The sequence below is a fragment of the Rhincodon typus genome, chromosome 31, assembly GCF_021869965.1.
Source record: "Rhincodon typus isolate 14 chromosome 31, sRhiTyp1.1, whole genome shotgun sequence".
Taxonomy (NCBI): domain Eukaryota; kingdom Metazoa; phylum Chordata; class Chondrichthyes; order Orectolobiformes; family Rhincodontidae; genus Rhincodon; species Rhincodon typus.
In genome coordinates, this window is record NC_063362.1 from 28,732,064 (window position 1) to 28,757,063 (window position 25,000).

The window sequence follows — 25,000 nt, forward strand, 5'->3', positions numbered from 1 at the left end:
AATCACTTTTATTTGGCAAGATTTATATTTGTTGAGCCTGTGCAATTCACTCTGAGAACACCTCAGTTCATACAGTTGCACAATATTCAGTGAAGACCGTTGAGGAAAAAATACTGCATGTTTATAGCACTTATTACGTGCTTAAAATATCCCAAAGCACTTGACAGCTAAAGAATCACATTTGTAGTATAGTCACTTTTAAGTTGGCAAATGGTTATGTTGTGCCTATTGGAATGCCTTGACTGATTAAATATCCCCTTTTGAATCCAAAAGAAAATTGGTGAGTCAGACTTCATATGTGTGCAATCATTGGATTTGATAACACATGACATAATTAGCCCTGGTATGTGGAAAGACATTATATACAAATCCATGTGCTGTCAGTTGGAACACGTTCAGCTGAAATACAAAAATAATCAGGATGCTGTATAAAAATGTTCAAATGTTCTTATATTAAAACAGAAATTGCTGGCAAAACTCAGGTCTGGCAGCATCTGTGGGGTGAAAGCAGAGTTAATGTTTCGAGTCTGGGGACTCCTCATCAGAACTGATGAATCTGATGAAGAGTCACCATATTTGAAACATCAACTCTGCTTTCTCCCCTTGAATGCTGCCAGGATCTGCTGAGTTTCACTAGCAATTTTTGTTTTTCTTTCAGATCTCCAGCATCCACAGTATTTTGTTTTATTCAAATGTTTTTTATAGTTTGCAGTTTATGAAATGTGAGTTCTAATACATTATTATTTCATCTGCATGTGCTGGAAGCAGGGAGACCTGTTTAGATTGCCTGTAAACGGAACATGATGGAAATATGGTAGACAATGCAAGATTAATGGCTGTTGTTCGACTTAAAAATAAAATGTTAACTGTCCTATGTCCATATACCTTTATAAGTTCAGTTTTAAATATCTGTCAAAACTGTATGCAGCAAATACAGTGATAGCCTTGGAGAAAGTGAAAATTCAGCTTTTAAAATATTTTTGCAAACGTCCCAATTTAACTTTTTTATCCTGGATTTGCAAATGAATACTTTTCATGTGTATTTGAGGATTAGAGGCTTAATTATTTCAAATTTGCTTGGTTGTCTTGAGTTAGTGATCTGTTAGCAATATGCAACAATATACAATGATATAATCCTTAATATATGCACACATCTGATATTTGAATTAAGCCTGTGATTTTCCAATCATTAAAATCCCTGTAACAATCAAATCTGTCCTAAATGGTGCTTGTACTCTGTGTCCCATTGTATTATTTGCCCCTTCTAAGGGAATGCCAAAGTTATGATGAACAGTATGAAAGCACTGACAGACAAATGTTTTCAAGGATAAATAACTGCAAGTATGTACTACATGCTACAGTCTTTCTTACCCTGTAAATTTTGTGACACATTTTATAGGAGATCCAAGCGACATGGTATGAGAAGCTTCATGAATGGGAAGATGCTTTGGTTGCATATGACAAGAAGATGGATATGAACAAGGATGATCCAGAGCTTGTCCTTGGAAGAATGCGCTGTTTAGAAGCACTTGGTGAATGGTGAGTTTCACTGTAAGAATTCTTAAGACCAAGAAGCTCAATACATCCGAAACTCTGATCCCTTTTTCACTAATAGCAATGCCGCTTGTTTTCTGAATCATTCCACTATTTTTTGTTTATATAAATATACTGCCTAATTAAGTGCCTTTTCTTGCTAATTTGTTTTGTAAAACAGTTGATTTTGAAATAAGTTCCACCTGACTTCTCTTGTAAGCCTTAACTTGATAATGTTTAACTTCTGCCACCTTGTATTTGAACTTGTCCCATCAGAGAATCTCCATTTTCATAGTTTTAGTTAATTTTGAAACCATTAAAGTAACCTTTCTTCTTTCCAAAAGATTGAAGTGAAATGAGATAATTGGAAGAGATGCGTAATAGATTGATAGAGAGAAGCATATGTAGAGAGTAGTCTTTCATTAATGTACACGAGATTAGAGCCTGGTATTTCTCACGTTACCATATGTAAAATAATCATATTAATATGCAACAGACAAAATTCTAACGAAACTTAAGCTGAAGACCGTTGGTTTACTTTCTCTGAACGTTTTACAAGAGTTACTTGTCACTATCAGTCGAATTCTGAATGATGTCCAGGTCTTGCTGAATGTGACTATAGACTGCTTCAGTATTTGATATGTGGTAAATGGTGTAAAACATTGTGAAATCATCAGCAAGCATCCATAAGTCTAACCGCATGATAGGGGGAAGATCATTGGTGAAGGAACTGATGATGCTTGAGCCTAGGATACTGCACTGAAGAACTCCTGCACTGATGTCTTGGGACTGAGATGATTAACTCCACTAACCACAACCATATTCCTTTGTGCTAAGTATGACTGCAACTAGTGGAGAGATTTCCCCCTATTTCCACTGACTGCAGTTTTGTTAGGCTCATCGATGCTATACTTGGTCAAGTGCACCCTTGATGTCAAGGGTAGGCTCTCCCACCTCATCTCTGGAGTTCAGTTCTTTTCTCTGTTTGTACCAAGGCTGTAATGAGGTCAGGAGCCGTGACCATGGAAGAACCCTAACTAAACAGCAGTGAGCAGGTCATTCCTGTGCAAGTGTAACTTGATCATACTGTTGATGACACCTTTTATCATTTTGCTGATCATCTAGAGTAGGTGGGGTAGTAATTGCCCAGGCTGGATTTGGCCTGTGTTTTGTGGATAGAACATACCTTGATAATTTTTCACGTTGACGGATAGGCCCCAGTTATAGCTGTATGGATGCAGCTAGTTCTGGACCCTAGGTTTTAAGTATTATTGGCAGAATGTTGTCAGGGTCAATTGCCTTTACAATCGGGCTTCCCCATTATTGAGAATGGCAATATTTGTGGAGCCTCCACCTGTTAGTTTTTAATTGTCCACCATTCACGACCAGATGTGGTGGGACTACAGAGTTTAGATCTGATCTGTTAATTGTGAAATCACCTAGCACTGTCTGTCTCCATGCTGCCTCTGCTGTTTAGCATGAATGACGTCCTGTCTTGCTTCACTTAAAGCACCAAGTCTGTAATTTGATTTTTGTCATACCTATCTTTCCTTGGCCATCTTTACCTTGTGTATCATGCAAATTAGAATACAATGCAATGCCTGATGTTCTACTTTATTACTGAGTACTTGTTAGATAATGAACTATCAATGACTTTACAAAGTAATCAGGATGATGTGTTTATTAGTTACAGGGACAAACTATTAAATTCTTTATTATTTCCAGTCTCTGAGGCAACATCATCAAGGATAATCTATAAACATCTAAACTGGATGTAAGTTAACTTTTCTTTTTCCAAATCCTTTGTTGAAAACCTGGAAAAGATGTCCTGACCAAGGAAAGTGTCATGTCTTTAGTTTGGCCAGACAATGTGGCTCTTGGGATAGTAGCACATACTGAAATTTGATGGGTGTGAAAGGAAAGGCACTAGCTAGCATTGAGTTTGAATACTCTGCTGTTAGCCAAGACTATGTTTGGAGTACATGTGCAACTGCATGTCTATTTTGAGCAGTTCATCCACCCTTGCAGGTGAAGGGTATGTCCAATAAGCAAAAGGCTTAAAAGCAGGAGTAGGCCATTTAACAAGATCGTCACTGATCTGATTGAAACTGCAACCCCACATTCCTGCCCACCCTGATTACCTTTCACCCCTCGCTTTCCAAGAATCTATCCACTTTTGTCTTAAAATATCCAAAGACTCTGCTTCCGCTCCTTTTGAGGATCAGTTTCAAAAACGGATGGCCATTTGAGAGAAAAAAGTCATTTGATTTTTGTCTTAAATGGTGAGCCTTTATATTAAATGGTGACCCCTCCAGTTCTAGATTCTTGTACAAGATCCCTATCAAATCCCTTGGAATCTTATTTGTTACATTCAGTTATCCCTTACTCCTGTAAGGGACCACACATTTTTCTTTTTGGAACCTAATTGAATTTAGCCAAAGCAGTTGGGATGTGCCAGTGGTGTTAGTTCCTAAGCCGAATGGTTGATTAGATTAGATACTGTAACGAGAATACATCCATATCAGCCATTGCTCTGTCAGAAGATTGTATTGATAGGGTTAGCAGTGTTTCGTTCCTTTCCAAGACTGATCTATTGAAGGGAATACTGCAAGTTGCATTAATATCTAAAGCTTAAGAGATGTCACTGTTTGCACCAGTTTTGTTGTACCAATGTAGAGTCATGCCATTTGGTTTTAAAAATACTCCAGCTGCATTCCAAAGATGACAACTTCTTCAGCAGACCTTCAGGGTCGAGGATGACTTGCTTCCACTCAGAGGGGATGGATGTTGGGTAATTGAATAGTCCTATCCTGGAGTCTCAGACTCAGCCATAGGTGGGTGGGTGGGATGCGCTGGGTTCTGCGCGCTCTTTCTGCTACTTGTGCTTGGCCTCCATGTGCCACACTTGAAGTGGTTGGCAATTTTGTGGATGCTTCTTCTCCAGTTTATGCTTTCTAGGGCACACAGTTCCCACATATTGGTGAGGTTTTGTGTTTGTTTAAGGAGGCTTTCAGGGTGTCCTTGTAGCATTTCCACTGCCCTGCTAGTGACCACTTACTGTTGTGGACCTTGGAGTTGTGCACTTGTTTAGAGAGTTTTGTGTCGGGCGTGTGGATAATGTAGCCTGCCCATTGCAGTTGGTTGTGTGTGACTGGTGCCTCAACACTGGGGATGTTGCCCTGGGAGAGGATGTTCATGTTAATATACTTCCCCTGCCAGTGGATTTGCAGGATTTTGCAAAAGCACCTCTGGCAATAACTTTCCAAGGATTTGAGGTGTCTGCTGTATATGGTCCATGTCTTTGATGCATGCAGGAGTGTGGGGACCATGGCTGCTCTGTAGACCATGAGTTTGATGCTGGGTTTGAGATCTCTGATTCTTTAGGCATCCCTCTGTTGCATTGCTGAGTTGATGTTAGATTTCATCCCAAATTTCTGCTTGCACTGAGAGGAGGTTCCCAAGATATGGGGAATGATCCACGTTGTCCAGGGGCTTATTAAGGATTTTGATGGTTGTGGGGGGCACGCTGCATTGTGTGGCAGCATTGGGCTGCCAGGGATCCTTTGTTTTCCAGATGTTTAGTCTGAGGCCAATTCTCTCTCTCTCACCTCGGTGCCTTAGCGTCAGTGATGGTTTGTAGCTTGGCCTCTGGGTGTGCAGGCACACAGGTGTCACCTGCAGCTCGGTGACAGACATTGGGTGGTCTTGACTCTGGCCTAGAAGCATCAAATGTTGAACAGTTTCCTACTTGCGCTGTAGGTTAGCTCAGAGAGCTTCATGGAGATGGAATGGTGAGTTGTGGCAAAGAAGATGGAGAAGAGCGTTGGTGGGATGATACAGCTCTGTTTAACCCCAGTTTGCACTCATATTGGGTCTGTGGTGGAAGAAGCTGAGTAAGTTGGGCTTGTACTCATTGAGTTTAGAAGAATGAGACCTAATTAAAACACATTAAATTTTAGAAAGAGCATGAAGAGAGACAGACCTTCATTTTAACAAGAGCACCTAGAGAAGTGTACTTTCATTTTAAAACAAGTGCAGAGAGAAGCAGACCTTAATTTTCCAAAGAGTGAGGAGAGGAACAGACCTTAATTTTACAAAGAGCCTGACAAGAGGCTGATCTCCATTTTAAAAAGTGTACTAAGAGAGACAGACCTTCATTTTAAAAAGAGTGCAAACAGACAGACTTTCATTTTAAATAGAGCATCTAGAGAGGTAGACATTTAGAACATAGAACAGTACAGCACAGTACAGGCGCTTTGGCCCACGATGTTGTGCCAACCTATTATCTTACTAAGATCAATCTACCCTGCATTCCCTACATTTTACTATCTTCCATGTCCCTATCTAAGAGCCGCTTAAAAGTCTCTAAAGTATCTGACTCCACTATCACAGCAGGCAGCGCATTCCACACACCCACCACTCTACTTTAAAAAGAGTGCAAAGACAGGTTAACCTTCATTTAAAAAAAGATATGGAGAGAGGCTGATCTTCATTTTAGAAAGAGTTTTGAGAGACATACACCTTCAATTTAAAATGAGCGTGGAGAGAAACAATTACAGAGTCGTCAAACCATGCAAGATTTGAAAAGGCACACAAAAGTGACATTAGCACAAAGAGAGCTGAATTGGTTCTTGCTCCACAACAGGGAAAAGATTCATGACAAGATCCAGAAAAATCTGCTTGTTTCCACTGGACAACAGTCCTCCATGGAGAAACCCCATTTGATTTAAAGGTCCTCAAGAAACTGCAATGAAGCAATTTCCTGTTTCATCAAGAAAGACGTTATCTGTGTAGGAAATCCAAAAGATAAAAGATTCTCCTGTTTAAATAAGTTTTCAAACTTTGGGAATGCTGCAGTGGTAAAATTAATTATGTATAGAAACATAAATATTAATAATGGGAAACAAGTTTGTGAGGAGTTAGATAAGATGAAAATGATGTGTAATGGTGATCTGAAAGAATTCATGTTGAACGGTGTCTTAAGCACTGCCCACCATGATGATGTCATACAGACTTGGTGGCAGAACAGTTTATGATCTCAAAGGAATAAGACAGACCAAAGTCTATCACATCAGTATAAATTTTACGTAGATTAAAGTACATCTTGGTTAAGACAAGAACCTCTTCTTAGACTAGAAAGTAGTTTTCCTCTTCCACACTAGTCCAAGCAGGCCTCTAGGTCCCTACTGGCTAACAAACATAGGTCTGTTCAGAGATGACCTTTGGTCTTGGTTAGATTGTGCTTTGATTCAGTTTAATTGTGTTTTATACTAGTGTACATTCAAGATATAGCCACTAACACAACTGTGGAAATTTTTCTTAACATTGACTTGCTATAATTTATTATCTTTAAGTAAAGTGGTTATTGTTGCATTGAGCTCTTCATGTAGACAATATATGCAAGCAATCTCTTTTTAGAGAATCAGGTAATATGTACTACATATACGTATTGGATATAAACAATAATCTAAATTCTTACTTTAATTCTGTAGCTTAATGCTTATAAATGTAAAATTGTATCTGTTGTTTCTCTGCCCATCTCCTAGTCCATCCAGATCCATTGGGAATGGTATAATTAGAATCATTGAAAACTTGTAACAACTTGGACAATATTTTGCTCTTTACACCATTTATAAAAATGATCAGTAACAGCACTCCAAATACTGATCTTATGAAACTTGTTGAGAACACAGTTTTCATTCTTGATACAAATCACTTTTCTCTGTATCCTCAGTAATCAAAACATCAAACCAGATTAATACTTTGCCATCTGTCCATTGAGCATGTGCTTTGTGAATCAATCTCTTTTATCAGTTTGTGTCAAATACCTTACTGAAGTTCAGTTAGGCAACACCCCTGCCTCAATCTTTAACCACCATATTAGTAACTTGCTCTGATGGACCAAGAAAATTGTTCAAATACGACCTTCAACTTTTGAGTCAATATTAGCCTGGAAATAACCATATTCTTCCAAATGGCCCCTTATGTTACCCCTCATTGTAGTTTTGAAATCTTGCTGAATAAGCACACAAAATTCCATGGTCTACCATTTTAGAATTCATTTTCTGGCCCGTTTTAGTTTATTAAAACAAACTATTTTAAAGAATTTTTAAAAAATTACTGTTCTAGGTTATCCGATTAAATTTCCTCAGCTGAATTCACTAGCTTTACATGTTGAGTCTCTTAAAATCTTCTACTATTTGCTTCCCTCATGATTCTTAGTGGTCACAGAATCACAGAATTGTTATGGAACAGAAGGAGATCTCTAACAGAATTGTATAGAATCATTTGAAACAGAAGTTATGTTTTCAAACCTACTTCAGTTAGAGGATGTAACCCCTAGAATAGATGAGGAAGAACTGTTGGATAAGGTGTATTTGAATTTTCAGAAATCTTTGATAAAATCTCAATTGAGAGGTTAGTGTTACGGATCATTTGGAAGGTAATCGTTCATGTGCAACTCAATGTACATGAGAATGGTAATATACTGGCATGGATTGAGAATTGGTTAGCAAACAGAAAGCAGTAGAACTTCATTGCAAGAGTGTTTGAGTACATGAGCAAAGATGTCTTATTTCAAGTAGGTCAGACTGGTAAGGATGGCAAATTTCCTCTAAAGGACATGAGTGAACCAGGTGGGTTTTTCATGACAATTGATAGTGGCTACATGGTTACCATTAGACCAGCTCCTGTCCCAGATTTTATTGTCACTATCCACCATGGTGGCATTTGATCCCAGGTCACTGGTCATGTGTTCTCAGGGTCCTTGTGTGGCTGATGAGCCTTATCCTAGAGCTGAATGACCGACCACACATTTGGTAGATGTTTCCAGATGGTGAAATTGCTCCTTGACCTTGAGATTATTGCCGTTCCTTTCTCTGGTTCGTGATCTGTACTACTTCTTGCCACCATGTGTTTTCACAAAATTGTGTCCCTTCATACGCGAGTTGCCATCAAGTCAGTCTCTTCCGAATGAGGATTTCCCATGCATTGACAGCTATGTTGCATTTCTTCAGGGAGTGTTTGTATGCTTCCATTGTCCTCTTGTCCAAGTGCCTTTCTTGAACTGGGTGAAGAAAATTTGCTTTAGTAGTCAGAACTCAGGCATCCTAAGCGTATGGCCAGCCTAGTGGAGTTGGTTTCAACTGATCATGGCCTTAATGCTGATGCTGTTAGCTGCTGATGTTAGTACACCTGTCCTCCCTGATGGTGGTTCTCCAGGGTCTGAGGTGGCATCTATATGTAGTTCAAGTTTTGGAGTCATATAGCAGAGTCAGAAGGACAATGACCTGATACACAATGATCTTGGTACCAGCATGAATGTCAAAAATTCTCATCCTTAGGCATCGACGGTGGTGCTCAGAGATCAGGTGCAATGTTAAATCTTTGCATTGATATTGGCGTTAGATGAGAGGTAGCTTCCCAGGTAGGGGAAATGTTCTATATCTGGGGGGAATTTCTCTGATCTTAAAAGAGATGAATTGGAACTTGACCTGGGATGATTTGGTAGAGGATTTGAGTCTTGAGGCTCAGACCAATTCCTCAGTATACTTCCATGAAGGCATTGAGTGGGGCTTCAAGGTTCTCTTCTGAGAGAGCAGAGACGATATTGTCATTCGAACACTGAAGTTCCACATAGAATAGAATATCCTTTATTGTGAGGTCAATGTTGTTTACTTCTTGGATTTCAACCCATTGAGGTTGAAAAGTATCCACGGGAGGGCGAGAATAATGCCCACACCATTGGGAAGCTTGTTCTTGACAAGATGGAGAAAAGTGTGGAGATGATGACACATCTCTGCTTAACCCCTGCCTTGACCTTGAAGCATTCTGCCATTGGTATGGACTGTTCTTGACATCTTGTTGTGGAGGAGACAGAAGGTTGATGAATTTCACTGGACAGGTGGCCTTTGATAGGATCTTCCATTGCACTTCCTGATTGAGTCAAAAGCCTTAGTCAAATCGATTGAAGGCCATGTAGAGTGGTTGGTGTTGTTCCTGGAATTTCTCTTGAATTTGCAGAGCAGTGAAAATCATGTCCCTGGTTCCACTGTTTGAAAGCCACAATGGCTTTTTTTTTTGAGCCAGAAGGAAGGCACCTAGCGAGGTTTCAGGTGATGATCTTCCTGGCACTGGAAAGTAGGGAGATTCCTTGGTAGATCTCACAGTCTACTTTGTCTCCTTTTTTGAATATGGTAGTGATGGCAGCCTCTCTCAGATCAGCAGAGAATTCTTTTTTGTCTCAGATTTTCAGGAGCAGTTGATGGAAGTTATAGGTAAGCTTTGCTGTTCTCAGTTTGATCATCTCTGCTGGAATCCCATTTACTCCTGCAGCTCCTCCATTCATCATCTAATGGAGGCTGAAACTTCTGCCACGGTAGTTGGAGATTTCTTCAAATTTTTCCTCGGCAGTTGTAATGCTGTTTAGGGGATCTTTGAAGTGTCCTCTCAACCAGAGGTTGATGTTTTCTCTGTCTCTCGAAAGGATGCCTTCATTACTGCACGCTCGTTTCAAGCCAAGGGTGTTGGGTCCATATATTGTATTAATGGCACTGAAGAAACCTCATGTCTAATGCTTGTTGGTCAGGAATTGCAGTTCCTTAGTTTTTTCAGTCCACTTTTAGTTCTTGATTTCCCAAGTTTTCGTTTGTAATTCCACCTTTGCTGTTTGATGAGTTCTTCTCTTTGCCTTGCTGGTGATGTTGCTCTGCCAGGCATGGTGACCTTTCTTGTTGATAAGATCTTGGATGATGTGGTCATTGTTGTTCAACCGTTCATGGTGTTTCTTTATCTTGTAGCCATGGTTTCTTCACAGTATGAAATAGTGGCTGTCATTAGCTCTTTCCAGATTTCCTCCACTCCTTTAAAATGAATTTTTTGGAAATTTTGCTAAAGATATTGTTGGAAATTAGCTCTTGAAATTGCTGATGGTTAAGCTTCTTTCTGAACTGTTTCTTTGTCTTCAGCTGCTTCTGGTGGCATTTGATGGATATTGACTGGATGATTTGGTAGTCTGTCCATAAGTCGTCTGCACTAATAATGAGAACATCCTTATGGTCTCAGGATCAAATGGCGAAATGGTCGATTGATCCCGAGACCATAAGGATGTTCTCAGTGCTTTGATCGTGGATGCCTCCAAGAAGTCTTGAACTTGTCTTTTTGGTGGAACAGGGTGTTGTTGATGATCAGCTAGTGTTCTGCACACTTGGTAAGCAGGAATATCCCATTGGCATTTTAATTCCTGACTGCTTCCCCTCTGGTGGCTCCTTTCCAACCCTGGTGTTGAAGCCTCGAAGGAGGATAATTTTATCTTCCTTAGGGTTGTGGGTGAGTATGACATCCAGGGTGGACTGGAAGCCTTCTTTGGACTTGTGTGGAATCAAGGGTTGCAGCATAGGCACTCACAACCGTTGCCTGCTAATTCGTGGCAAATTGTAGATGGAGAGTCATAAGGCAATTGTTGATGCAAACAGGAAGCTCCGAGAGTTGGTTGACGAGTTTGTTCTTGATGGTGAATCGAATTCCATGCATCCTGGATTGACCCTCGGGTTTTCTTCTCCAGAAGAAGGTGTAATCACCACTGTCCTTGTTGCCTTGTAAACAATGCCTTCTTCCATCAGCTGCCTTTCACCTGCTCTTCAAGGCTCCTGCAGGGCGGCAGTATCAGTATTGAAGTGCCTGAGTCCATGAGCAACAAGGGTAATTCCTCATTCTGGATGATTGTTTGGCTCATTGTCCATGAGGGTTTGTACATTCCAGGTTCTGAGGTTGAGTTTGGCTTTGGTTTTCAGACTTTAGGTGGATGAGCCTGCTGGATGTGTTTCTTTAACCAGGCTGGTGACTGAGAAGACTATTTTTAGGGCACCTTTTCTAACTGGTGAGCTGAGTGGATCCTGAAGAGGACTGTTCAGTCATGAAGAAAGCTGCCAAAAAGCTCTCCTCTTCCTATTCCAACAGCAAAATGAGTAAGTCAAATTCTACCATCTACATGTTGGTGCAAAGCTGGAGACATCTAGCCCTGAATGGCCTGCTCCTGTGCTATGATTATTTTATGATTCTAAACAGCAACACAAAAAGATATCAACTAGTAGTCATTCATAGCATTTCAGGAGTAGACCACTTGGCCAATTGAGCCCACTCTGCCATTCAACATGATTATGGCTCAACTGCTTTTCCTCACAACCATTGAAACCTTTAGCCTCTAGAAATCTATTTATTTCTTAAATATATTTGGTTAGTTTGTCTTCACAGCTTTGTGTGGTTGAGAATGTCATAGGTTCACCAACCTCTGAGTGACAAAATGCTTCCTCATCTCAATCCAAACTGGCCTACTACATATCTTGAGACCACTATCCTTTGCTTAGGATAGCCCAACCAGGGCAAACAACATCCAGTCTGTCCAGCCCTGTCAGAATTTAATATGTTTCAATCAGATTCCCTCTCATTCTTCTAAACTCTAGTCAATACTAGCCAAACTGATGAAACTGCTCCTCTTGTGACAAACCTGCCACCCCGGGAAACTGACTGGTAAAACTCTGCTGCACTTCTGCTTAGGTAAGGAGACCAACACTGCACAATACTAATCAAGGTCTTGCGCCAGTCATTGAGCACCTGTTTACTCTACTGGACTGTCTACAACAGACACCTCAAGGCATTGGAGCAGTACCACCAAAGCTGCCTGCGCAAGATCTGCAAATCCACTGGGAAGAAAGAAGCACCAACACCAGCATCCTTGACCAGGCCAACATCGAGGCACAGACCACTCTTGATCGGCTACATTGAGCTCGATGCATTGTCCGCATGTCTGACACGAGACTCCCCAAGCAGGTGCTCTACTCCCAGCTTCGAAACAGCAATCAAGCCCCAGGTGGACAGAGGAAGTGCTTCAGAGATACCCTCAAGGTCTCAGTGGCAAAGTGCAGCATTCCCACAGGTGCCTGGGAATCCCTGGCCCAAGACCATCCACAGCGGAGGAGGAGAATCCGGAAGACATTGAGCACCTCGAGATTTGCAATCAACAGGAGTGCGCTACCACACCAAATGTAACAGAGCCTGCGGTAACTGCATCGGTCTGTACAGCCACCTACGGACTCACCCTGAGAGTGGAAGAGAGTCATCTTTGCCAATGACGATCTACTCTAATCCCATTTCCCAGCATTTGGTCAATAACCTTGTGTAAGCTCTGCTGTTTCAAGTGTTTTTCGAAATGCTTGTTATAGACAACCTGGGAGCGGGTATTTTATGTAGCACTTTAACATTACATCATTATTTAGGAAACCTAAGATGAACCACTGTCACCTTTCCTTCAGATGTAATAATGCCTCATGACCAAGCTTTCATGGCAATATCTGGCTTGTTCACAGGTCTAAGCTGCTACGGGAGTGGGAGCTTAAGTGAAGTGATACTTGCTCACATGTTTTAAGAAGGCTGCATTTTGTAATACATCTGACACTCATTTATGTGCTAGTTTGTAAAGCTGTTGAGATACAAGTACACTAGGGACCAAATATGTGGTGACATGTCAGATATTCTAAACTGAATGCATGGGTGATTTCACAGCGTTGCGATGGACTGGCTCTTTTGTATAACCTAGTGTCTTGTCTGTTTATGCAGGCGCTTATAGAGCTCATATTTTTTGCATTAGGCTCTTCAAAGGTTGCATAATAGTGTCATTGATCAAAATTCCCTGGAATTGCAGCTGTCCTTGATTTGAAATCTTAAGGGCTGACCCTTTTAGGACTTCAATGACTTGAGTTCAGAAAGGTCTTATTTGGACTGGCTGTGATCCAAGAGGCAGTTATTAACTCTTGAAGCACAAGTCATGGTTGCGCCGAGCGTAAGATGTTTCTGTTTTTTCAGCAGGACAAAGGTTGTGAGGTCAATTAGATCCAGAATTCTGAGTTAGATTATCTGGATTAACATTGAATTTATTCAGTGTAGTAGAATCCTATACAGTATTACTTTTTAAGGCAGGACTTTATATGAGCTATAAATGTATTTGTGTAGTTCGAATGCAAAGTGATCCACTTTGTTCACATCAATCTTTCTCCAAAGTAAATAGTTTTTAAAAAAACACCTCTTTCTGTGCTGATGTGAATCGTTGCTAGAACATTTAATAGCTTGCATATTTTTAATTTTTGAAATGTCAGTTTTCTTAAACTATTCTTCCTTCATTTTTATCTTTGACATAACCAACAATCTAACAATTGACTGAACATTTTTAAAGTATTTACATTTTCAAATATGACAGCTGAACAGTCTGTTTTTCTAATATAGCTTGGTTATAATTTATTTTCTTTTCCAAGTTATAAGAATGCTGCTTTATATGTCCTTGATTCACTTTCTATTATTCATGTGTAGTTGCTGACTTGAAATCATGACTTATGCACTTGCAGTTATTCCAACTCATTCCTTCCCAGTTGCTGAAAACTGCGGTACTCCTTACCTCCCTACAGTCCCTTCCTCCAATAATATATGATCTTCTATAAGTAAAGGTGTCACCTAATCACCATTTTCTCTTTTAGCCATTCCTTTTCTTCAGCTTGGTGCATAATGATTTTTGGGACTTTATTAGTTTCTCGATAGTTTAGAATAAACTATTTGTGCCCTTCCAATTACAATTTCTGTAGACCGACTTCAAAGTAGTTAAGATGAGTATAGTAATCACTGTTTCTGTCTCTTGCATCTCTTAATCTCTTGTATTTCTATGCTGTGTCAATACCTACCAAGTTACTTCAAATATTTGTGCTAAGCTTTTTTGACTTATTGATAAATACAAAGGATGAGGTTGTTGATTTACTCGCCGAGCTGGTAGGTTGGTTTGCAGACGTTTCATCACTCTGCTAGGTAACATCATCAGTGCGCCTCCAATGAAGCATCAAACAAAGATGTTTGATCAAACAAACAAAGACAAAGATGTTATGAAACTGTACTGTTAATGTGCAATAACTTTTATTAGATTAATAAAATGGTATAAAATGCCAAACAGTTTGCATATGATTATTATTTAATCTTGTGCATTGCTTGTCAAACATTTTCCACATTTTAGGTGAACATTGAAGTGATGAAACTTTATCTAACTTCAAATAGTAAAGTACATTGTAGTGCAATTGATACTTTTTGTAATGATGCAATTTAGAACTTTTTACCTTCTATTTTTCTCTATCTGTGGAGCTAAACTAAAGGAATTCATTTATGTTTCTAGATGCCAACAGAAAAGCTGTGTGCAAGTATGAGATTCTGACTTGCCATGATCTGGAACACTGTTTAAGTACTTGGTTATAATAGTGAAAGCTAGCAATTTTCTTAACACAGACTCCAGTGGATTCTGACTCATGAAGTGGTTCAATTTTAGTCTTTGCTGTAAAGGCATGGGCCTGAGAGGTAGAACAAGTTGCGAATATTTAAGAACAATATCAGTCTTTTTGCTCAAAGGATCTTCTTATGCCTTAATTGTGAAAATGCTATAGGCCTAGAATTAGATTGTTCCCTGGGTCATCAAACTAATGGGGACATAAATCAAGTTAAAATGGAGGGGGAAGTTTCAATAAGGGTATTCCGTGTACCTATTGAAAATTGTAGGAGTTGTAGAGGAATAGCATGGAGATGACGTTGATTTAAGGTAAACCAAGTATACCCATATCAAAATAAATTTCCACAAGGCTTTTGGAGCCTTTTGACATGGTGGTAGTCCTTGTCTCTGGGTCAGAAGGCTGGGTTCAAGTCCTACCTACACCAGAGGTGTGCCATTAACATGTCTGAACAAGTTGATTAAAAATAAAGGCAGTCCTTGGGCCACGAACAGGTTCTGTTCCTGAGTCTGCTGGCAAGTTGATTTGTATACAATTTGAAACACAGTGCAGGACAGTATAAAGTAGCTGTTCATAAGTACAGGGAATGTTTGTATGTCGGATATTTAAAATTACACACCTGTGTGGGATCATGTTTGTAAATACGAGCGTTGTAAGTCGGACGTTCGTAAAGCGGAGACCCCCTGTATCTCCATAATGGTTGAAGGGGAGGGTAATCTTGAGTCAGCTTTAAAATGCTATCTTTTAAAGACTTCTCAAGCATTTTAATTCATTGTTTGTAAGGGTTTTATAACTCACAGGGAAGTGTGGTGGTTATCAATTCTCTCTACGCCATGAGCCGTTCCAAAATTGTGAATGTTTTATTTTAACACCGAGCTGGTTAGTTTGTTTATATTTTTTTCCGTATTATTTAAAACAAAGCAACTTTCACTGGGTTTCTTCAATAACTCAGAAATAACTTTTAAAAAAATTCTTCAGCAAGTAGGAATACTGGTTAACAACTAAGCTACTACTCAAAATTAAACCATATTCCCTTTAACCCAAACACACTTACATACATGTCACGACAGAACAGCACAACTCTGCAGAGGTGCAATGGGAATTTCTTTTAAAAAAGGATTCACGGCAAAACACCCCGGTGGGGCCAAGAATCCAAATTCAAAGGAGTAAAAAGTCCAGTCAACTTCCTGTTGTTGAGATAGCAATGCTGAACAGTGTAGAATCAACTAAATCTTCAAATCACACTTCAGTTCAGATGGGAGTCAGTTAGAAACTCTGATACTTGACTTTACTAGGTTCTTAGAATATTTCAGTCAAGAGACAGTTTTGCAACTGAATCTGCTGTAGGGTTTCTGCTATTTATCAGAAGAGCCCAAAACTGGCCTTTCCAGCTTGGAGGTCTTTCTTTAACTAACCCAACTCAGTTTACTAGGAAACGTAACAACTGCAGCCTTGCTTGGTGACTTTCATCATGGGGCCTCTTCCACCTGTTTTTTTAAGAAATTAAAATAATAAACCCCATCTTATCTCTCTAAAAAGCTTTAGTTTTCCAAAATTGTTTGGCATTTTGGTCAAATAAACAAAGTTCTCTTCGACTTTTTAACTTTTCAGTGGTTGCTATTGTGCACAACTCTCAGAAATCACATGATTATAAATTACTTTTAATCCAGAATGTCTGAGCAATATCACATTCCAGTTCCTCATAGATATATTTATATATATATAATATATATATATATATATCATGGTTACATTTTTGAGGGGAATGTCTGTGCTGGAAAATCATGTATTTTCTATTTTTTTTAGCCAATATTGACAACATCCCTCTATAAAATATAGCATGGTCAGAAACAAAACAACTGTCTCTGAAAGAAAGAAGACTTCTTCCATATATTTCTAGGACAGCACTTTTCATGACAGCTAGACATCTCAAAGCACTTTATAGCCAATGAAATACTTTTGATGTGTAGACATTATTATAAGGCAGAAAATATGGCAGCGGATTTGCACACAACAAGCTCCCTCAAATATTAATGTAGTAATGATTAGATCATCTGTGTTAGTGTTATTGATTGAAACATAAATATTGGCCAGGCCCCTGCTCCTTTGCAATATGGTGGCACAGGATATTTTGCATTCACTGATGAGAGCAGACTGGCCCTCAATCTAATGTCATTCATCTTAATGCAAAGACAGCAAATCTCACTGGGCCCTTGGTACTGTACTGAGGTGACATTAGGATTCTTGTGATAGGTTTCTGGACTTACTCGAACCCATAAATTTCTAGCACAGAAGCTTGAGAGCTATTCAGCCAAGGTTGATGCATGTGATTTGCATGCATGTTGAACATGTTTGAATGATGGTATTTCCCATCTTTCTGCCATTTTTGAATGGTACTGAAAGTTGTCATCGGCTACGGACAAGTAACACTGAGGATTTGCTCTCACTGAAATGAACTAAAACTGTGCAAAGTTAATTTTTATATTTGACCTATGTAGTCCCAGAGGAAGAAGAGCTTAATTTCATCACTTTGATCTATATTCAAACCTAGGTCTCTCACATGAACGGACAGTATGTTAAACTACTATGTTCCCTGATCGTGATGTACAGAGGAATTCCAGCAATTATTTGCACAGAAAGTGCTCTTTGTGCCTTGATACAAAGGAGAATTTGTACTTGAGAGTTTAAGGCAGACCCTTATAGGTGGCCTGCAAATAAATCTGATTAGCATGGAGATGTTTAGTCACTTTGCTCTTTTGGCTCTACTTGGCAGAATGTCAGTTATTCGTACTTTGCAGCTCTGATGCATTAGTAGAATTTGACTTTCTGTAGCTTCATGGAAGACTGAAAAATATCCTTTTCCCTGCAACAAAGATGATAATGAGAGATAGTAGGAACTGATGAGATAACATTTTAAAGCGATCAATATATGGGATTGAGTTTGAAATTGTACACTTGTGTATAACGGAATCTTAACCATTTGTAGATCATTAAAGAGAACACCCAAGAGGTTTCCATCTCAAATATGTTGTCCCACAGAAGCCTATTTGGAGGAGGGGAAACAAATGTAGTTTCCGGTATTTAATAATGCATCTTTTTGTAAATGGTTAGAATATCCTCTGAAGCCTGGCTGTAAGCACCAACTTGGACTCTGGCCCATGTTTCTAATGGGCAAGTTCCAAGCTAAATTTCTGAGACACATAGGCTGCTTCACAGATTTTCCTCAAAAAATCTACACTATTTAATCCTTTTCCTATCACTGTTACCTTTGCCTCAAGTAACATACCAGGATATTTTAATAGAATAACAGGGTTATTTCACACTATGGTCTTCAAATGCCTCCACTGTTCTCCAGCTGCTGGAACTATGCTTACCTAGTTACATCCCTAATTGTCTAATCATAGCCAGCGAATCACTTTGCAATGGCTTCTTTTCCTGCTGCTGTACCGTTACATCTGGTGTCCCTCAAGGGTCTATCCTGCAACCCTTCTTATTTCAAATCTGCAAGTTATTCTTTGGTGACATTATCTGAAGGCATAGTGGTAGTTTTCACAATACTCAGCTCTACCTCACCACATTTCTCGACTCTTCCCTATCTTTCTCCCTATTTCCTTGTTTTTCTCCTTTAAGACACTCCCTAAAACCCATCTCTAATACCAAGCTTTTGGTATCCTGTTATATTGTTCTGCAACATGTTGGTGTTATAATGCACCCATGAAGTGCTTTGGCAAGTTCTATTCTGTTAACAACTACTTAGTTTTATGCGGTGCTTTTATAATGGCAGCTGAACTAGAACCTTGAAGGATAACAGCTGCTTACAGGCAGAGGATTTCTTGGGAAGACCTTCAGTCACTTGTTTCCTTTAAGCATACATGCAGAGGGCAATGGGATACCACTGCAGGTATCTTTTTTTTCCTAGTCATGTTGATCATTGAATTTGAAAATGGGAGACTTTCAAAGTAACTGATAAGGAAAGCAAGACACAGAGAAATGAGCAAAGATAGGCGGATAGTAACACAGGAAATGAATTCCTCCAGCTTTTTGCTTTCTTACTGCCACGGAGGTATGTACATTGACCCTGATCTTATAAACCAAAAATATCTCTGTTTCACTCTCTGGTCTGTTGGGTAATGGCAGGAGCACCTGATGAGTGGAAATATCAGCCATTCTTGGATTGTTGTTCATTGACTCCTGCTGAAATATGTCTTCTGGGGAGAATGGTGAATAAACAATCTGGGTTGGCTCTAAGGAGATCTGTCGTTGAACAGCAGGCGCATTTTCTGGGCTTGCATTCCAGGGAGCCAATGCACCATAGGAAGAATTGATGCCTTAAGGACAAAAATAGTTTAAAAATTAAGCAACTTGGTGTTACCTCATGTTCAGTTTGTTCAATTATTTATGCAATAAAATCGTGATAGCATGTATACTACTGCCCCAATAACCACATTAACGCATAATATAATCTGATTTCATGGCAGCTGTTTTGCTGTAAATCAGATTTTAATCTCAACTTGTTCTTTACAGATATTACATGCACACCACTATTTTGGTTAAATTAAAACAACTCTAAGGACTTTAAATGAAACAAATTTAATCTAATAGCTTCTGATGTGCACTACTGCTTGCACAAATTATACAATACGGAGGGTGGGAATTAGCAGTTCTTTTAAACTTAACGCCACATTCGATGCATATTTAGCTTGGAAGCTTCCAGTTAATGAAGAATTGCAATTCAGTATAGTGGGGATCTAAATATTAATATGACAGTATGTTGCTTGAGAATATTTTACAAGGGAAATATCTTGTTTGTTATTTGTTTCTTAGGTGATACTATACTCAATCAAGACTAAAATGCCATTAAGCAAAGACCAATTTCTATTTGATGTAGTTTCATGTAACCAAATTATTATTATTGAATGCAGTTTAACACGGAGTGATATTGTACCATTTAGGAAGCCAGATTGCTCTCCTGTTGATTGACAGTATTTTGATGGTCACAATTAGCTTTCATTTATTTTAAATAATCCCATTGTAGAACAAGTCTCAGATAACTTAGAACTCTTTGACTGATCATGTTCCTTTTCCTGAGTAGTGTTCAGTGGTAGTCAAAGCTGTCAGAATAAAGCTATCACACCATAACTTAAAAATGTCATTGTTTTGAATAGAACCAATTTTTTATATTTCAGTTCTCCATTCATAGAATCAGAAAGTGGCCAATTTTTGTTCTGAGATTTTACCTTATAATGATTGGAATAAGTCCTAAGAAGTTAAGCTCTGAGGGACTTGGATAACCTTGCAAAGTGATAGAACAGAGTTGACTGTCCCATTTCTAAGATGAGTTTGCTACTTTGAAATTGGTCATCCATATTCAATTTTAACTTTGCTGCAAGAATAAAATAAGAAAAACGAGTAGGCGTAGGCCACGTGCCCCATCAAACCTGCTTTGTGACTCAAGATCCAGGTGCTATCCACATATCATTCAATTTACTTAGTTACGTTGTTGTTCATCTGCCATGCATTTGCCCACTCAGTCAACTTGTCCAAGCCACTCTGAATCCTCCTAACATTTCACCATACCATCCAGCTTTGTGTCAGCTGCAGATTTGGAGATATATAACATTTAGTTCTCTCATCTAAATCATTTAATCTTTATTGTGAACTGTTGGAGCCCAAGTACCAGTCCCTGTGGTATTCAACTAGTTACTTGTCGGCTGCCACTCATGGGGAGGCGGGTGGGGCTCTGTTTATTCCTATTCTGTTTCCTCTCTACCATGTAAGTACACTAGCAAACCCCTTGCTTTAATTTTCCATGCCAGTCAGTAATGTGGGACCATATCGAAAACCTTCTGAAAGTCCAAGTAAATCACATGCATTGGCTGCCCCTTATCAACCCTCCAAGTTACACCCTCAAAAAGATTCCAGTGGATTTATCAAGCATGGTTTGTAAATCTGTACTGACTCTCTCTTATCCTATCAAGCACTCTTCTATTAAATCTTTTTTAATGGACTTGCCCCACTACCAATGTCAGGCTACCAACCTATAATTCTTTTTTTCTCTGTCCTTTCTCATCCCAGGAATTAATCCATTGAAATTTTGCATCACCTGTCTGTCAAGTTTTTCCTCCCTTAAGCAAGGAGACCACAACTATATGTAGTATTCCAAATGTGGTCTCACCACAACCCTATGTAATTGCAGCTAGACTTTTCTAGTTTTTATGCTGCAACCTCAAAGCAATAAATGTCAAGATGCCATTTGCTTTCCTCATTGCTTGTTGTCCCTGCATATTATTTTCCATGATTCAAGTGCAAGGGCACTCAAATCCTTCTAAGTACCACCATTTTCTGGTCTTGCAATCTTTTTTCTGAGAAAGAAACCACTTTTCCACTCTCCTAAATAAAGGGATAAGTTCACATTTCTCAAAACTTTACTCCATCCAGAAACTAATTGCCAAATCATTGAGCTGGTCTATTTCTCTTTGCAACCTCTTTATTTTCTCCTTACAACTCACTTACCCAGCTAACCAAATATCACCAGCAAAAGTAGAAATGTATCACTCTTGTTCCCTTCACCTAAGTCATTGATATAGAAAGTAAACAGCTAAGACCCAAGCACTGTGCCTTGCAACAGTCCATTAGTTACACTCCATGCATGCAAAAATGACCCATTTATTCCTTTGTACATTTTCCTCCTATTACTTAGTCATCAACCAATGATATATATTACTCCGATCCCACAGAGTCTAATCTTGTGTAAAAACTTGTGTGGCATCTTAAAAATGATCATACATCAGCTGTTTTCCCTTTATCTCCTGTGCTATTTACAGCGTGAAATTACTCTTAGATTTGTCAAACTGTTTTCTTTCAGAAAAACATGCTAACTCTGTCTAATCTCACACTGTTTTATGCAAGATTGTTAAGGTGTAGAGGGATGTTTGACCCAACTTTTTCAACCTTCCAGAAAGACCCTAATGTTTCTCCACTTTTATATCTGATTGAAATGATGATACCAAGATTTTATGATGTGAGTGATTTTTTCTTTATTCTTATCTAGCTTTTTATGGCATATATTGTGAACTAGCATACTCCATTAAATTGACAGGGAAATAACCTCAAATGCTGAGGGCTTAATCTTGATGGAATTACTGCAAATTTATGAAATTAGAATGCAGACTTAAATACTATGAAATAATCATTAAAAGTGTGGAATGGTGTTTCAGAGCCCCTCTTCACCTGGATTATTACGCTGTAATTATTAGGTCATTGCAGAAAGCTCAGAGGAACCAAGACAAGGTGAAAATTCGTTTACAACAGGTACACAGTCAAATAATAGAAGCTCCACGTTCAAGCCAAATAAGTGATCCTGTTTGAGGGTTGACTATCCTTCCCAGCAGTTTAAACACAAACAGATACAAGTTAAGGGTGGTGGGTTAATGTGGTGGATTAACAGAAATAAAACGTCATGAGTTATGGATTTTAGTCTCTTGACTCTATAACATTTCCTATTTTTGAAACAGGGTTGGGTGTTAATATGTTTTTATTTCAAGGACTGAATGACTCCTGGTTAAAGGCAAGCTCAGGAATTCACTCATGCAGTCTTTCAGTCTGCAGCATGGCAATGCTGGCAGTTGCACAGATGGCACTGGGGCAGAGGGAACAGTCATAGGGGGAATTAAAACCAATTCCAAAGAAGAACTTGAGTGCTTCAGACCCAAACGGCAGCAGCCAAATCTCAAAAACAAATTACTGTGGATGCTGTGGACCTGAAGTGAAAACAGAAAGTTTGAAGCATTCAAGGTACTCTTTGGAATTGCTCTTAATAAGCTCTCCTCTTTTATTAACTTTACGAGGGAACACCAGCACCTGCAAGTTCTCCTCCAAACCGCTCACCATCCTGACTTGGAAATATGTCACTGTTCCTTCACTATTGCTGTGTCAAATCCTGGAATTCCCTCCCGAAGGACATTGTGGGTCTACCAACAACATATGGACTGCAGCAATTCAAGAAAGCAGCTCATCACCATCTTCTCAAGGCCAGCTAGGAATGGGCAATAAATGTTGGCCAGCCAACAACGCCCATGTCCTCTGAGTAAGTTTTAAAAAAGAGCATTGTTTGCTATGGATTATCTATGACTAACACCATAAAGAGCTGTATCATCAATCTGCTTGTGATATCTGCACACACCTCTGGATATTGAATTTTGTGTCATAAGAAATACCCTGAGCCGAGGTTGCGTACTTTGAGACAGAGAGGAAAGGATCATTTTGTGGGAGAACCATTGATGTTGGCCAATCTCAAACTAATTTCTGCTCGTAACCTATTGTTTATTTCTTGCTTGTTTTTATTCCTTCCCAATAAAGCCAAAATTACAAACAGCACACGGCAAAAAACTCACATGGTTATGTGATTCCGAGGAAGCTGTTGTGAAACAGAGGACGTTTTCCAGAATGGGAATGCTAGGAAGGTATATTCACAAGTTAAAGTCATAGCTGGAAAGAGCTAAGTAAACCCAGGATTAGGTATCAAGGCCAAAAACGGGGACTTGTTACATGATGATGTCAAGATCAGATTGATGTGACAAAATTATTGCAGGAAGTTGATGGACCATAGAAGATGAGCAATGAAGAATAGAAGTTATAAGGATGAAAACCTGAGGTACTGAAATACAAGATACAAAGAGCGATAATGGAATTAAGCAGTGGAAAAAAGGACAAGCGTAGATAACAGCAGACGTACTAAAAACAGGAGATGAAAGAGGCTATTGATGAGATATGGATAACATGCAAATGGACTTGCAAGTGGACTATATCTGGGATGGTCATAATACTTTTTCTTTCTCCTCACCACATTGATCCCCAGGCTTGACATGTTGTTTCCACTACTTTCTCAATGAAACTGGGAACTTCTAAGTAGTACACTTATCTAACTCTATATATTTGATTGCAATGAAGCTATCATTGGCTCTGAATTTACAATGACCTGGTAATTTCCAATTCTGCCCAATGGCTCACTTTGGAAGCATGTGCAATTTGCTAACTTATTGCAGAGCACAATATACCCATAGCATTAATTGTAAGTCTACTATCTACAATGCACAAATTGGAAATTTTACGGAATGCTCTTTAGTTAACTGAGTGGGTGTCATTCCAGGAACACGCAAAGTTTGAAACCATTCAGGATAGAGCAGATTGGTATCCTATCCACCACCTTCAACATTCACTTACTTCACCAAAGATGCACAGTGCTAGCAGTGTGTACCGTCTGCAAGGTGCACTGGATGGATGGGGGTGCAGAGATGTGTGGCATCAACACCACCTGCGGGTTCCCCTTCATGCCACTCACCATCCTCATTTAGAAGTGATTCTCTGTTCCTTCAGTGTTTCTGGGTCAAAACCCTGTAACCTTCTTCCTAACAACGTTGTAGGTGAGTCCACACCACAGGGACTGCAGTAGTTAATGGAGGCAGCTCACTATCACTTTTTTGAATGAGGGGCAATTGGGAATGGACAATGAGTCCTAGTCCAGCCAGTGGTCCTACATCCTTTGAACAAATTTGAAGAAAGAAGCTTTTGACTTATTACTGGACCATTAGTCCTTTGCAAAGCAACATTGAAGATTACGGCATTTTATGCAACGTTTCTGGTGATGGTGTGGGGAGTCCAATTACCCATGACCCTTCCTTAGAGTCGGACACAGAACGTTAACTCTGATTTCTCTTCACAGATGCTGCCAGATGTGCTGAGCTTTTCCAGCAATTTCTGTTTGTGTTTCTGATTTACAGCATCTGCTGTTCCTTTGGTTTTTACTTAGTAAAATGAATACATAGTTCAAAGACTGCTGTGAGAAGTGGCTTCCTGTTCATGGAGCTCTGGCATCAGTGCAGTTGAAAATGGGGCTGTGCCATTGGAACCAGCCTGCACCTGAACTGTGCCGAGAGAAGTTCTAATAATCTATAAAGCTGGAGGAGCAGAGAGCATTTTAAACTAAACAGTAGGGAAGAGGCTCAAACTTGTGCAGCTTTGCCGAGTCAAGGAATTGGATCAAGGCAGGAGAATAAAATAATAATTTGGAAAATGAAGTGAAGACACTGGTGTTGGACTGGGGTGGACAAGGTTGGAAGTCTCACGACACCAAGTTGTAGTCCACCAGGTTTATTTGA

The 25,000-nt window shown here is 39.4% G+C and overlaps 1 protein-coding gene across 1 annotated transcript in view; it reads left to right on the top strand.

Moving 5' to 3' along the window:
* mtor (mechanistic target of rapamycin kinase) overlaps window positions 1-25,000 on the top strand; it is a 358,206-nt gene that overhangs the window by 185,126 nt on the left and 148,080 nt on the right. The window contains exon 29 of the mRNA XM_048614903.1: window positions 1,400-1,539. Coding sequence (XP_048470860.1) covers window positions 1,400-1,539 — 140 coding nt within the window. The remainder of the gene's footprint in view (window positions 1-1,399; window positions 1,540-25,000) is intronic.